The following is a 13,792-nucleotide window of genomic DNA, read 5'->3' on the forward strand; positions in this document are numbered from 1 at the left end:
TGATATTCTCTGCTTTCAGCCAAGATCTATCGGACATCACCAATGATATCCCTCATTCCACAGCCTCCACTAAATCCAGATGGAACCTCTGAAAGTTCTCTGTCAACATATGATTGTAGCCGTTTCTGTATTACTTTTAGCAAAACTTTACTCGCATGGGATTTCAAAGAGATTATCCAATGATTTCCGCACTCTTTTGGATCACCTCTCTTTGGAATAGGCACAAATACGGATCTCTTCCAATCAGTCGGCCAGCCAGTTGTCTTCCAAATTTCTTGGCAGAGATGAGTGAGTGCCTCCTGTACCACCTCACTTTCTTGAAAGATTTCAATTTTGAGTCCACCAATTCCTGGTGCCTTGTTCTTTGCTAATTCCTTCAATGCACCTTGGACTTCCTCCCTGAGTATCATTGGTTCTTGATCATTTGCTACCTCTTGAAACGGCTGAACATAAACCATTTGCTTTTGGTACAGTGATTCTGTGTATTCCTTCCATCTTCTCTTGATGCTTTCTGCATTATTCAATAATTTGCCCAATGAATCTTTCAATAATAAAAGTCGAGGCTTGAATTTTTTCTTCAATTCCCCCAGCCTGAGAAATGTTGAGCGTGTTCTTTCTTTTTGGTTTTCTGATTCCAGATATTTGCACATTTTGTCAGAATATTTTGCTTTATTTTCTCGAGCTAATCTTTGAAATTTTCTGTTCAGTTCTTATACCACATCATTTCTTCCTTTTGCTTTAGCATCTCTACGCTGGAGAGCAAGTTTCAGTGTCTCTTCTGACATCCATTTTAGCCTTTTCCTTCTTTCTTGTCTTTTCAATGACGTTTTGCTTTTTTCATGTATGATATTTGTGATGTCATCCCACAACTCTTCTTGTCTTCGGTCTTTAGTGTTTAATGTATCAAAGCTGTTCTTCAGATGATCTCTGAATTCACATGGGATATATTCAAGGTCATATTTTGGCTCAGGTGGACTTGTTTTCATTTTTTTCAGCTTCAGTTTGAATTTGCATATGAGTAATTGATGGTCTGTTCCACAGTCTGCCTCTGGCCTTGTTTTCTCTGATGATATGGGGCTTTTCCATCTTCTCTTTCCACAGATGTAGTCAATTTGATTTCTATGTATTCCATCTGGTGAGGTCCATGTGTATAGTTGTCTCTTATGCTGTCTAAAGAAGGTATTTGAAATGAACAAATCATTGGTTTTGCAGAATTCTATCATACGTTCTCCAGCATCATTTCTATCACCAAGTCCAAATTTTCCAACTACTGATCCTTCCTCTTTGCTCCCAATCTTTGCATTCCAATCACCAGTATGGATCAATATATCTTGATTGCATGTGTGATCAATTTCAGATTAGAGAAGTTGATAGAATTCTTCTATTTCATCCTCACTGGCTTTAGTGGTTGGTGTGTAAATTTGAATAATAGTGGTATTAACTGGGCTTCCCTGAAGGAGCATGGATATTATCCTATCACAGACAGCTTGTATCACATGACTGATCTGGTTATGTTCTTTTTGACAATGAATACAACACCATTCCTCTTCAATTTGTCATTTCCGGCATAGTAAACGATGTGATTGTCAGATTCAAAATGGCCAATACAAGTCCATTTCAGCTCACTAACACCTAAGATAATGTTTATTCATTTCATTTTTGACAACTTCCAATTTTCCTAGATTCATACTTCATACATTCCATGTTCCGATTTTCAATGGATGTTTATAGCTGTTTCTCTCCATTTTAAGTTGTACCCCATCATCAAATGAAGGTCCCGCGGGTTTTTCTCCCACAGGCTTTACTCCTTTCACGTATCACGGTCAACTCTACTTTGAAGAGGCAGCTCTTCCCCAATCACATTTTGAGTGTCTTCCAACCTGAGGGGCTCATTTCCGGCACTATATCTGACAGTGTTTCTCTGTTATTCATAAGGTTTACAGTGACTAGCGATTCGGAAGTAGTTCATCACTCTTTCTTCCTAGTCTGTCTTTGTCTGGAATCTCATTTGAAACCTGTCCACCAAGGGTGACCCTGCTGGTATTTAAAATACCGGTGGCATAGCTTTCAGAATCACAACAACTCACAAGCCACCACAATAGGACAAACTGACAGACGAGTTGTGGCCATATGGTTTTAAGTGGAAATTCAATATAGGGCACTTATAATAGCAAAAACCCAGGTATACACTAGCTTAAATTTTTTAAAATGACTACAAAAAGTCATGCGTTCATATGATCGAAGTGGTGGCTACTGTTATGTGTCACTTTAGCTAGGTCCTGATTCCCATTATTGTGTGATGTTCTTCAGTATGTGATCTCATGTAACTATCTTCCCTTTGTGCATTGTAAGTCCTAACCTCTATATGTTAATAAAAGAGTTCTGGTATGGTGCTATAGGATAAGCACTGGACTTGGTAATCACAGGTCGGTGGTTCAAACCCACAAGTCACTCCTTGGAAACCCTATACAGTATCATTCTCAGTTGGATCCTACTGAAGGACATTAAACAACAACATGTTAATAAAAGGAGTGCTGATGGCACTGTGAGTTAGGCACTAGGCTGGTAATCACAAGGATGATGGTTGAAAACTTCCAGTCACTACATGGTAGAAAGATGAGATTGCCTGCTCCTGTGAAAATTGACAGTCTCAGAAACCTTATATAGGGTCACTATGCGTCAGAATTGACTTGATGACCACGGGTTATATGTTAATGAAGCAGGATTATTGTGGGGCATATCTTGAGTCACCTTCTTAGAAGAGGGCCTAATTCAAGTCACGTACTCTGATGTAAGGTGAGTTTCCTTGATGGTGTGTCCTGCATGCACTATATATACAGGAATGCTCTAGAAAGGTTCCACCTTGCTACGGATCCTGTTTGCTGCTTATTATCTAATTAACTAATCTAACTTCCTATTCTTGGGACTTGAGCCTGCAGTCTGTCATTTGACTGGCTAATACTGGGATTCACCAGCTTCTGCAGTCCTGTGAGCCCATAACCTGTCTTCTGATCTGCTGATTTGGGGATTCACCAGCTTCTACAGCCCAGTGAATCAATGGCCTATTGTCTGATATGCCGACTGTTGTCTGATGTGCTGTTCAGCTTCTGCAACCACATGAGTAAGGAGAAACCTCCATCCTGGTTCCTGACCCACAAATTTAGAACTTACTGGCATCCACAACCACATGAGCTATGTGGGGGCCTCAAAAAGTTTGTGGAAAATTCCACTATCTTTTTATTTCATATTTGAAGCCCTCTCATGTTTATGTATGTTAAAACTATTAAAAAACTGAATACACTCACACATGCTTCACTGACTTTGCTTCTCCAACGAACACAATCTAAGACAATGGAGTGGAGGTGGTGGTGGTGGTGGTGTGCTGTGGAGTCAGTTCTATCTCATAGTGACCCTGCATAGGGTTTTCAGGGCTGTGAATCTTTACAGGAGCAGAAAGCAGCCTGTGAAATGGCTAGTAGTTTCTAATACTGACCTTGAAGTTAGCAGCCCAACTCATAATCACTATACTACCACAGTCATTGCCTATTAAGTTTATAAAAAGTTTTCAATCATAAGACAAAGCATATTCATATAATACTAAGCAGAAAAAGAGATGCAAGTTTTAACAAGGTTTAGAATGGTCTTTGAACATTTTCATATTTCTGTATTACTTGTTCTTCATAAAACGCATAAATAAGGTCTCAACAATTTAAACAAGCATAGTAAAAAGGCCAGAAAGAACTGTACTAGAATGATGGAACTAACAAAAGCAGAACTGGTCCTGGCTACCCTGAGAGGCCAAGAACTCCTTCTATAACTAGCTGTCCTGCCCCCAGCTGCCCTCTAGTCCAAAAAAGTTATTTCTGGGAATAAGCATCCTAACCTCAGTCACCTTTGGAGTCAACACAAGTACGTCCAGATCAGGTTCGCTGACTCTAAACAACATCCAGGCTGGCAGGAACTCCATCTAGGACATCCCACCCTCCCATCACTCTCCCCCCAATCCTGTGAGCTCCTTGGTTGGCAGAGGGTACCAACTCATATCAGATGTTCTGTCACCACAATTTTCGCCTGTGGGTCCTGCCCCAACACCAGTTTTCTTCATTTACTTTTATTTTCTCTCGCTTCCCTTATTTTTAATTATTTCCTTCCCAGCTTTACTTTCTTCCCTTCCCTTCTTCTCTCTTTTTTTTCCTTGTCCCACCCAATGGAAAACAGCAACAAAGCCCACAGAGTCCAGCCACATTCATATTTTCCACAGGCTAGGGTCACTACCTCCTCCTGTACCATTTGATCATTCATAGCAGACAACACCAGCCAAACCCATCCTCAACTGTTTGCTACACAAACAGAGAACTATGCTCATATGCAAATTCTCCTGAGTGCCTAAGAACAAACCAATGTACAACTACCAATTAAATGCAAATACAATAACACCACAATGTCTCAGGGGCAACAGACAGTATCAGTTCACACAAAGACAGAGTGGCTCAGACAAGTGACCAAAATACAGAATCAGAAGGGCTTTTTCTTAGAAAGAAATGGCATTGGAATGACCTGATTAAAAAATTCTAAAGAATTACAGTTAGATATTTTCAATGAATTGAGAAGAAGGTTGAGAAAGTTGCCGACAAAATCAAGGAACATAAAAAATAAACTTTAGAAGAATTCAGGAAAACACTGAAAGAAAAACTAGCAAAGTAAATGAAAATTTTGAAACCATACAAAAACAGCAAATAGAAATCCAGAAGATTTCAGAAAAAGACAAGAAATACTAAGATTTCAGGAAAAGACAAGATACTGAAAGAGTAAAGGAGTAGAATTGAGTCAATGAAGGGTGAATTAGTGAGCATGAAGACAAATCTCTCAATATTAATCTGCTAGAAGAGCAATCAGAAAAGAGAATGAATAAATCTGAAGAAAGTCTAAGAATCATGTGGGACATACATCATCAAGAGACATAACTTGACATGTGATCAAAATTTCAGAACTGGAAGAGACAATAAAAAGCATTGAGAAAATTACTGAAGGCTTGCTGTTAGAAAACTTCCCTAACATCATGAAAGACAAGAAAAAATATATTCAATCTGAATGAACCCCCAAACAGGATAGAACCCAAAAGAATCACCAGTACATATTTTATTCAAACTTTCCAAAACCAAAGACAAGGAAACAATCCTGAGAACAACTTGGGAAAAATAAAGTTACCTATAGAGGAGAACCAATACCATTAAGGTTTGATGTCTCAGCAAAAACCACACAAGCAAGAAGGTAATTGAAAGTCATATATATAACACTGAACGAAAAATAATGTCACCAAGAATCATACACCCAACAAAACTGTCCCTCAAATACAATAACAAAATTAGTATATTTCCAGATAAACAGAAATAAATGGAATGTGTAAAAACCAGACCAATCTTATAAAAAATACTAAAGAGACACAATCTAAGATGAACATACAACAACACCCAGAAGTTAACCCAAATGTAAAACAAACATTGAAGGCTGAAAACAGGGAACAAGAGATATTAATTTGTAACAAAGACAACACAAATTGATAAGAGAGAACAGTGTAGTTACAGAAACTCCAAATTAGAGGAAGTCAAGGAGATTTCAAGATAGAACAGACTTTTAAAATTGGGAAGAAATTAACATATGTATTACCTGGGCAAAGGGGAAGGCAATACATAATAAGAGGGTGGCTGGTAAAAATGATAGAATCTGGGGTAGAAATTAAAAGTTAAAGGGAACAGAGACAAATACTGTTATACACAATTCTGCAGTAACAGAGATCTATGAATATATGCATGAATAGCCATGCAGGCAGGAGTGGTAGGGGAAGGAGTGTGGAAGTATATCCACAAATCTATACACAGGTTTGACAGAGAATATTTGTCCATGATACTACCTTTGCTGCCAATATATCCATGAACAAGGTGGAGCGTATGGGGGGGCAAAGTTATGAAAACTTCTTAGATAAAATCAAATACCTTAGGGAATGAGTCACTGGGCCCAGGGCTCAGGACTACAATCTCAGGGGGCACCAAGGTCAACTGGCATAACAGAGTCCACAAAGACAATGTTCTACATGTTACTTGGTGAGTAGCAACTGGGGTATTAAAAGCTCATGATCAGTCATCTAAGGTACAACAATTAGTCTCTCCTTGTCTGAAAGAAATTAGACTGATGAAAATTGAAGACCTATGTAAAAAATTAGTCCAATGGATTAAAAGATCATGCAAACATCAGTGTCTACAACCGTAAGACCAGAAAAACTAGACAGTGCCTGGCTACCACTACTAACTGTTCTGAAAGGGCAGAGGATAAGAAGACAAGCATTCACAATGAGATCATGGATACAGTGGGGGCAAATGTGGAACAAATCATAAAAATCACAAAAAATGACCAGACTTACTGGTTTGATAGAGAACCCCAAGACTATCATCACGCTTAGTAATCCTTGAGGTCTGAAAGTAAACTCTGCCCCATGGTGCAATTTTCAGCCAAACAATAAACAGACCTGTAAAGGTGAGGTATGTCTACCTTATAATAATCAACCATTTGAGGTCAGAAGGGCAGTTATTTACCCCAGGAAAAGTTCAGAAGGGTCAGGAAAAAACGAGGAATAGAACTAGGAAACACAGGGAGGAAGTGGGTAAGTGGTGTTATGTTGAGGAGATTGTAATCAATGAGTGAAACGAAATGTGTATGAATTGCTGAATGTAAATGAAACGAAATGTGTATGAATTGCTGAATGTAAAACTGATGATCCGCTCTGTAAACCTTCACCCAATTCACAATTTAAAGAAGCAATTATGGAAGAAGAATCAATAAACAAAACTGGCTGAAAATTTGCGTATTCATTTGCATTTTCTGATTTTATTTTCTTTGCTATCTTTTTCTACAAAAAAAATCAGCAAATAAAGAATAAAACAAAATCTTAAGTTTAACAGGATATTATATTTCCATGTGACTGTTTTGTTTGTTCTTCATAGTAGCCTTGTGCAACACATTATGCTATTATGCACCATTGCCAATATTGCCATAATTAATGCAAAAATCAACATTATAAAAACCAAACTTTCAAAACCAACAAATTCAATCTCAAATATTACCCCTAATGAACCAGAAGCCGTCAAAGGCACAGTGGCTAAAGCACTCAGCTGCTAATCAAATCATAAGGAGTTCAAACCCAGCAGCTGCTCCACAGTAGATAAAGATGGGGGAGCCTGCTTCCATCACTTGAAAATTAAAAAAGATACCAGTGCAAAGGACATTTAAAATGTGCTTTCAAATATTTATAATGTGTTAGTCAACATAACATGAAACTTGTCATAGTATCTACTTCAATAGATGTAAAAACAATGTATCACAAAACAACAACAAAAACAGAGGAAATGACTTACAAGAAAACTGAAAAAAATTCACAGGTAAGCTGAATTTCCTTTCTTTGAGGAGGGGTTTTGTAGACAATAATTTGGATTGTTTGGGAAGCGGAATTTTTATTTACAGATCTAATGCCATTTTAGTTGTCTTCCCATATGCCCTATTTTCGAAAAAACCTTGATTATATCAAATACCTTATATTAAGCATTATACTTTTTAGATATTTGATATATCCTCATTAGTGGCAAGGAGTTCCTTCATCACAATGTTCATTGAAATGTTTATCCAGAAAACACAGAAATTTAGAAAAAAATTTTCATTATTCCTATCATTCTTCCCCAAGTTCTTTAGTTGTAACCACTTTCTGGGTGATGAATATAGTATTATAAAGTTCTATCAACTCTGAGAACTACATATTTTCATCACAGGTACTACAGAAAGATAATTTATCCAACATGTCTAAATTAGGCCCAAATACTTTCATTAACTTACGTAAAGACATTATGTATGCTATAATGATGTGCCAAGATAAATGTATATATATTATTTGAAAATGTCACTTAAATGAATAAAGAGTTCTAAAAATATTTTTTATTTTACATTTTTGTTCAACTTATGGTAATGTTAGAAAATTCAATAATCATCAGTGCTATGGCTAGAGTATGTGCCTGTGAAGCAGTACTAATTCAAGTAAATATAGAATTTTCCAAATCTTAATATTTAATTTCACAATTCTAAGCCAAAAGAGCCAAGAGCTATAAATTGAGAAAAAGGGGTATTTACCTCTTCACTTCTTGTCTTATTTTTGCATTACAGTAGAGAATATCTGTATGATCAGATTTCTAAAAGAAAAAAAAAGTCATTATCATTTAACAAAATAAAGATTGTATGAGTACAGGTAATTGTACGCAGTATTTTTTTCCATACCAAGGTGTTAGCAAATAGGGTCAAAATAATAATTTACTTAACCATCCCAATAATTTTATGAGATAGATTATCTTTGTATTTATACTTTGCAGATAAAGACCAAGCTAAGTAACTTGCTCAACATCACAGAATTAGTAGTAGTGTTATGATTTGAAGCTACATCTATGTGATTTTCTTTATTCTATATACACTATATACACTCAGGATACACGGCTAAACTTAAGAAAGATAAGAGATAAGAAAATAGTGTCCCTGTCTTAAAGGGTTTGGTGGCGGTGGATGTGAGCCATCAAATTGGTTCCAACTCAGTGATCTTGTACAGCGTTTCCGAGGAGGTAAATCTTTACAGGAGCAGAAAGCCTTACCTTTCTCCCACTGAGTGGCTCATAGATTCAAACGTCTGACCTTGTGGTTAGCAGCCTAACTTGTAACCCACTACACTACCAGGTCTCCTTCCAAAGGTTCTCAGAGAAAAGTTAAAGGATAAAGAGGGAAAAAGCAAAAGGATATGCACCACCAACAGACTATAAACAAATGACTAAGTGTCCAAGAAAGAGAGATAGTGCTAACCAACATAACCAAACTCACTGCCCTCAAGTCAATTCCAACTCATAGCAACCTTGCATACGGCTTCTGAGGCTGTACATTTTCATGGGAGCAGAAAACCTCAACTTTCTCCCGCAGAGCATCTGGTGGGTTAGCAATCCGGAACTTATGTAAGTAGTAAAAGATTTACAAAACATTAAACCCCAAAAAAATGGAAGGTACCTAGGGAAAACAGTGAACAAAATAAATGCCAAAGATTAAAAAATGGATAAAAGAGAATGGTATTCTAAGCTAAGTATGCTTTATGAAACTAGAGCTATCAGGCATAAATTCAGAAGAGAGAAAATAAGCCAATCTAGTTAGACACAGAAGAACTCTTTCAAGGAAAAGGGCAGGGGGAGGGAAAGTTAAGGTTTGACCAAATTTAAGAAGGTCCTAGATGACAAAAAGTGAGTGAAAGTTTTTCAGAAGAGGAGAAATATGATAAAAATCAATGTTTTAAGAATGTTGATACAGCAAAGTGGAGGCCTGGTTGCAAAGCACTGGACTGCTAACCCCAAAATCAGTGATTCAAATCCGCTCCTGAGAAGCTCTATACAAGGTCTCTATGAGCTGGAACCGACTCGATGGCACTTAACAACAACAAGGTAGATATACTGTTTGCATTTTTTAGATTTGCAAATTGAGTTCCAGGAAGGTTCTGGTGTGACACCATAGGATAAGCACTTGACCTCAAGGTCTGAACCTCAAGTTTGAACCGAAATGTAAGCAGTTCAAATTCAACCAGCCATTCCTTAGAAACCCTATAATATATGGGGGGGGGGGGAATGGAAAAATACTGGGAGGAAATTTAAACTCTTTCACTAAATGTTACAACTTTAATACAAACCAGTTTTAGAATTGGAGTCCTGGTGTGGTGCCATAGGATAAGAACTCGACCTTAAGGTTGGTTTGGATGACAAGGTTAGTAGTTCAAACTCACCAGCCGCTCCTCAGAAACCCTATACAAGATTGCTATGAGTGAGAGCCGACTTAACAGTGCTTAACAACAACAACAAATTTTTAGAATTAGTTATGGAATAGAAACACTCACCAGTTTTCTTTTTTCTGGAGAAACTGATCTTAATGAACAAGCTGAACTAGTAGAACTTGTTGAGATTTTTTTCTTTTCTTTATCCTAAGAATGTCATTTGGGAGAAGGGGAAAAAAAAACAAAAAGAAACAAGAAAATCTCAAAATAAAGCATAGTATAAAATAACATTATTTCATCATCTTATAAATAAACATTCCTTCTACATTCAATAATAAATTTCAGAGGGGGACAATTTTAAAGACACATAAAATTTAGCATGAGGAAGGGAAACCCAACTAGAAATCAGGACTTCCAGCTGATCTTGAATTTAGAGAAGGAAACGAGTATTACGGAGGAGGCTAGCCAAGAACTTGGATAAAAGCACCATGAGGTAGCATCATCAGAGTGGGATTCAGTCTTCCACAAAACTGTTATGAATTGAGTTCCCGCACTCCAAAAAAATTAATTTTAAATTCTTAAAATCCCTGGAAAAGTGGCCTTGTTTGGAAATAGACTCTTTGAAGATGTTATGTTAAAATTACATGATGAACTTAACTGGTGGTGCAGGGGTTAAGTACTCAGTTGCTAACCATAAAGATCAGCAGTTTTAAAAACCCACCAGCTGCTCTGCATTAAAAAGGCGAGGTAGTCCATTTCAGTAAAGGTTTACAGCCTTTGTAACCCCATGGAGGCAGTTCGACTGTCTTCTAGAGTCACTATGAGTCAGAAAACACTTGACAGCAAAAGTTTTCAGATACTGGAATAGAGTGGGTCCTAATCCAATCTAAGTTGTTAATTGTCCTCAAATCTGTTTTGACTCATAGTGACCCTGTATAGGGTTTCTGAGGAGCAGCTGGCGAGTTTGACTCACCAACCGTGTGGCTAGCAGCCCAGTGTTCATCCTACAGAATCTGAGTGCTGTACTATAAAAAAAGAGAACAGACACAGAAGACAGAGGAAAAGATAGCCATGTGAAGGGGCATGTACATGTCACATTATGCCTTGGGCTACTAGAAGCTGGAACAAATCATCACCTAGAGCAGACAAAGAAATGGTTCTATTATCCTGAAACAAATTTAAAAGCAAAACAATATATATTATTATTTTTTAATGAAATTTAATTCAATAAGTTGAGGTGGTTTAGGAGCTTTAGTAGTACAATGGCTAAATACAGAGCAACTAGCCAAAAGATCTGAAATTCAGACCTACCTAGTGGCTCTGCAAGAGATAAGACCTAATGATCTGATCCCATAAACACGACAGCCTAGGAAACATTACGGGGTAGTTCTATTCTGTCATATGGGATCACTGTGAGTTGGAACCAGGGTGAACTTCTCAAACTAACCATTCATGCTTCCAGTAAACACATTTTCAGTGTCTGTTGTTGTCAGTTACAACTCATAGTAACCCAATGTACAATAGAATTTAACACCTGGTCCTGCACCAACCTCACAATTGTTGCTTGCTTGAGCTCTTTGCTGCTGCCACTGTGGCAATCCATCTCATTGGGGATCTTGCCCTTTTTCACAGATCCTCCAATTTACCTGTCATGATGTCCTTCTCCAGAGACTAGTCCTCTCTGATAATATATCTAAAATATGAGAGACGAAGTCTAGCCGTTCTGGCTTCTAAGGGGTATTCTGGCTGTACTTTTTCTAACACAGATTTGTTCATTTTCTGGTGGTCCACAGTACTTTCAGTATTCTTCTTCAATACCATAAACCAAAAGCATCAATTTGTCTACGGTCTTTTCTTATTCTTTGTCCAACTTTCACTTGCATATGAGGATACTGAAACTATGCAGGCTTAGTTCAGGCGTACCTTAGACCTCAAACTGACATCTTTGCTCTTGAACACACCAATGCATATAACATAATACACTGTTTGATTTCTTGACTGCTGCTTCCATTAGTATTGATGGTTGATCTGAGCTAAATGAAGGATTTGACAAAGTCTATCCTTTCTCCATTTACCATGATGCCATTTATTGGTCCAGTGGTAAGGAGTTTTGTTTTCTATAAACTGAGGTGCAACCCACACTGAAGACAGTGGTCTTTGATCTTCATCAGTAAGTACTTTAAGTCCTCTTAGCTTTCAGCAAGCAAGGTCGTATAATTTTCATATCGCAGGCTCTTAATAACTCTTCTTCCAATCCTGATGTCACGTTCTTCTTCATATAATCTAGCTTCTCGGATTATTTACATAGCATACAAATTGAATTAAGCATGATTACCAATACAACCCTAGCGCACACCTTTTCTGATTAGAGGTGTGCACCAAGGTAGTATTCTTTAAATTCTAGATGATGGGAACAGAGTATAATGAAAGAAAAAAAAAACAAACAAAAAACAAACCAACAACAATAAAATTCCCCACCCTCATGGAAGTGAAAGTTCAGTGCAGGAATTTATAGATAAATAATATACTCATTATGTCAGATGATGCTATTAAAACAAACAAACAAACAAACAAACAAAAATTGCAGAAAAAAGGAACAGGGGGCAAGAGGAGTTGCAGTTATATTCAGAAAATTGTCTACTGATCAACTTACAACTAAATGGAGACTGAGGATCTCTCAAACTAAGGGAACTAAACTAAAAATTCAAGCCTCAACTTGAAATATTGAAGGTTTCCATGGGGAAAAGATTGAATGATGCAGAAAACATCAAAAGATGATGGAAGGAACACACAAAGTCACTTTACCAAAAAGAAATGATAGGTGTTCAACCACTTCGAAAGGTATCATGTACTCAAGAGCCATTCAGTGTTCCCATGTTCTGTTCGAACAACTGCCTCTTAGTCCATTTACAGATTCCTCATGAGCGCAATTAAGGGTTCAGGAATACTCATACTTCGCAATGTTGTCCATAGCTTGTCATTATCCACACAACCGAAAGCCTTTGAATAGTCAATAAAGCACAGGTAAACACCTTTCTAATATTCTCAGCTTTCAAAGATCCTTTGGACATCAACAATGATATCCCTCATTGCAAGGCTTCTGAATCCGGCTTGAACCTCTGGAAGTTCTCTGTCAATGTATGCTTGCTGCCATTTTTACATTACCTTTAGTAAAACTTTACTCACTTGGGATATCAAAAAAGACTGTCTGGTGATTTCTGCATTCCATTGGGTCATGGAGCAAATAATGTGGAGTAAATAATCCAAGATGCTGGGTTACATGAAGAAAACCTGGCATCAGGATTAGAAGAAGACTCATTAACAACCTGAGATATGCAGATGATACAACCTTGCTTGCTGAAAGTGAAGAGAACTTAAAACATTTACTGATAAAGATCAAAGAGCACAGCCTTTGGTATGGATTACATCTCAATGTAAAGAAAACAAAAATCCTCACCAATGGACCAATAAACAACTTTCTTATCAATGGAGAAAAGATTGACATTGTCAAGGACTTCATTCTTCTTGGATCAACTATCAACACTCAAGGAAGCAGCAGTCAAGAAATCAAACTACATATTGTATTAGGCAAATCCGCTGCACAAGACCTTTTTAAAGTGTTGAAGAGCACAGATGTTAGCTTGAGGACTAAGGTGTGCCTGACCGAAGTCATGGTATCTTCAATAACCTCATATGCATGCGAGAGCTGGACAGTGAATAAGGAAGACCGTAAAAGAATTGATGCTTATGAGTTATGGTGTTGAGACGAAAATATGGAAAGTGCCATGGGCTGCCAAAAGAACCAGTAGATCCATTTTGGAAGAAGTGCAGTCAGAGTGCTCTTTGGAGGCCAAGATGGCCATATTTCATCTCTCATACTTTGGACATATTGTCAGGAGGGACCAGTCGCTGGAGAAGGATATCATGTTTGGTAAGGTGGAGGGTGAGAGAAAAAGAGGA

General features: G+C 37.5%; 1 protein-coding gene across 1 annotated transcript in view; it reads right to left on the reverse strand.

Annotated features, from left to right (window-relative positions):
* Positions 1 to 13,792, reverse strand: part of SWT1 (SWT1 RNA endoribonuclease homolog (S. cerevisiae)) — a 127,472-nt gene that overhangs the window by 108,623 nt on the left and 5,057 nt on the right. The window contains 1 exon segment of the mRNA XM_006872708.1: positions 8,173 to 8,231. Within this exon segment, the coding sequence (XP_006872770.1) occupies positions 8,173 to 8,231 (59 nt within the window).

This window comes from Chrysochloris asiatica, unplaced genomic scaffold (assembly GCF_000296735.1).
Source record: "Chrysochloris asiatica unplaced genomic scaffold, ChrAsi1.0 scaffold00210, whole genome shotgun sequence".
In the NCBI taxonomy this organism is placed as follows: Eukaryota; Metazoa; Chordata; class Mammalia; order Afrosoricida; family Chrysochloridae; genus Chrysochloris; species Chrysochloris asiatica.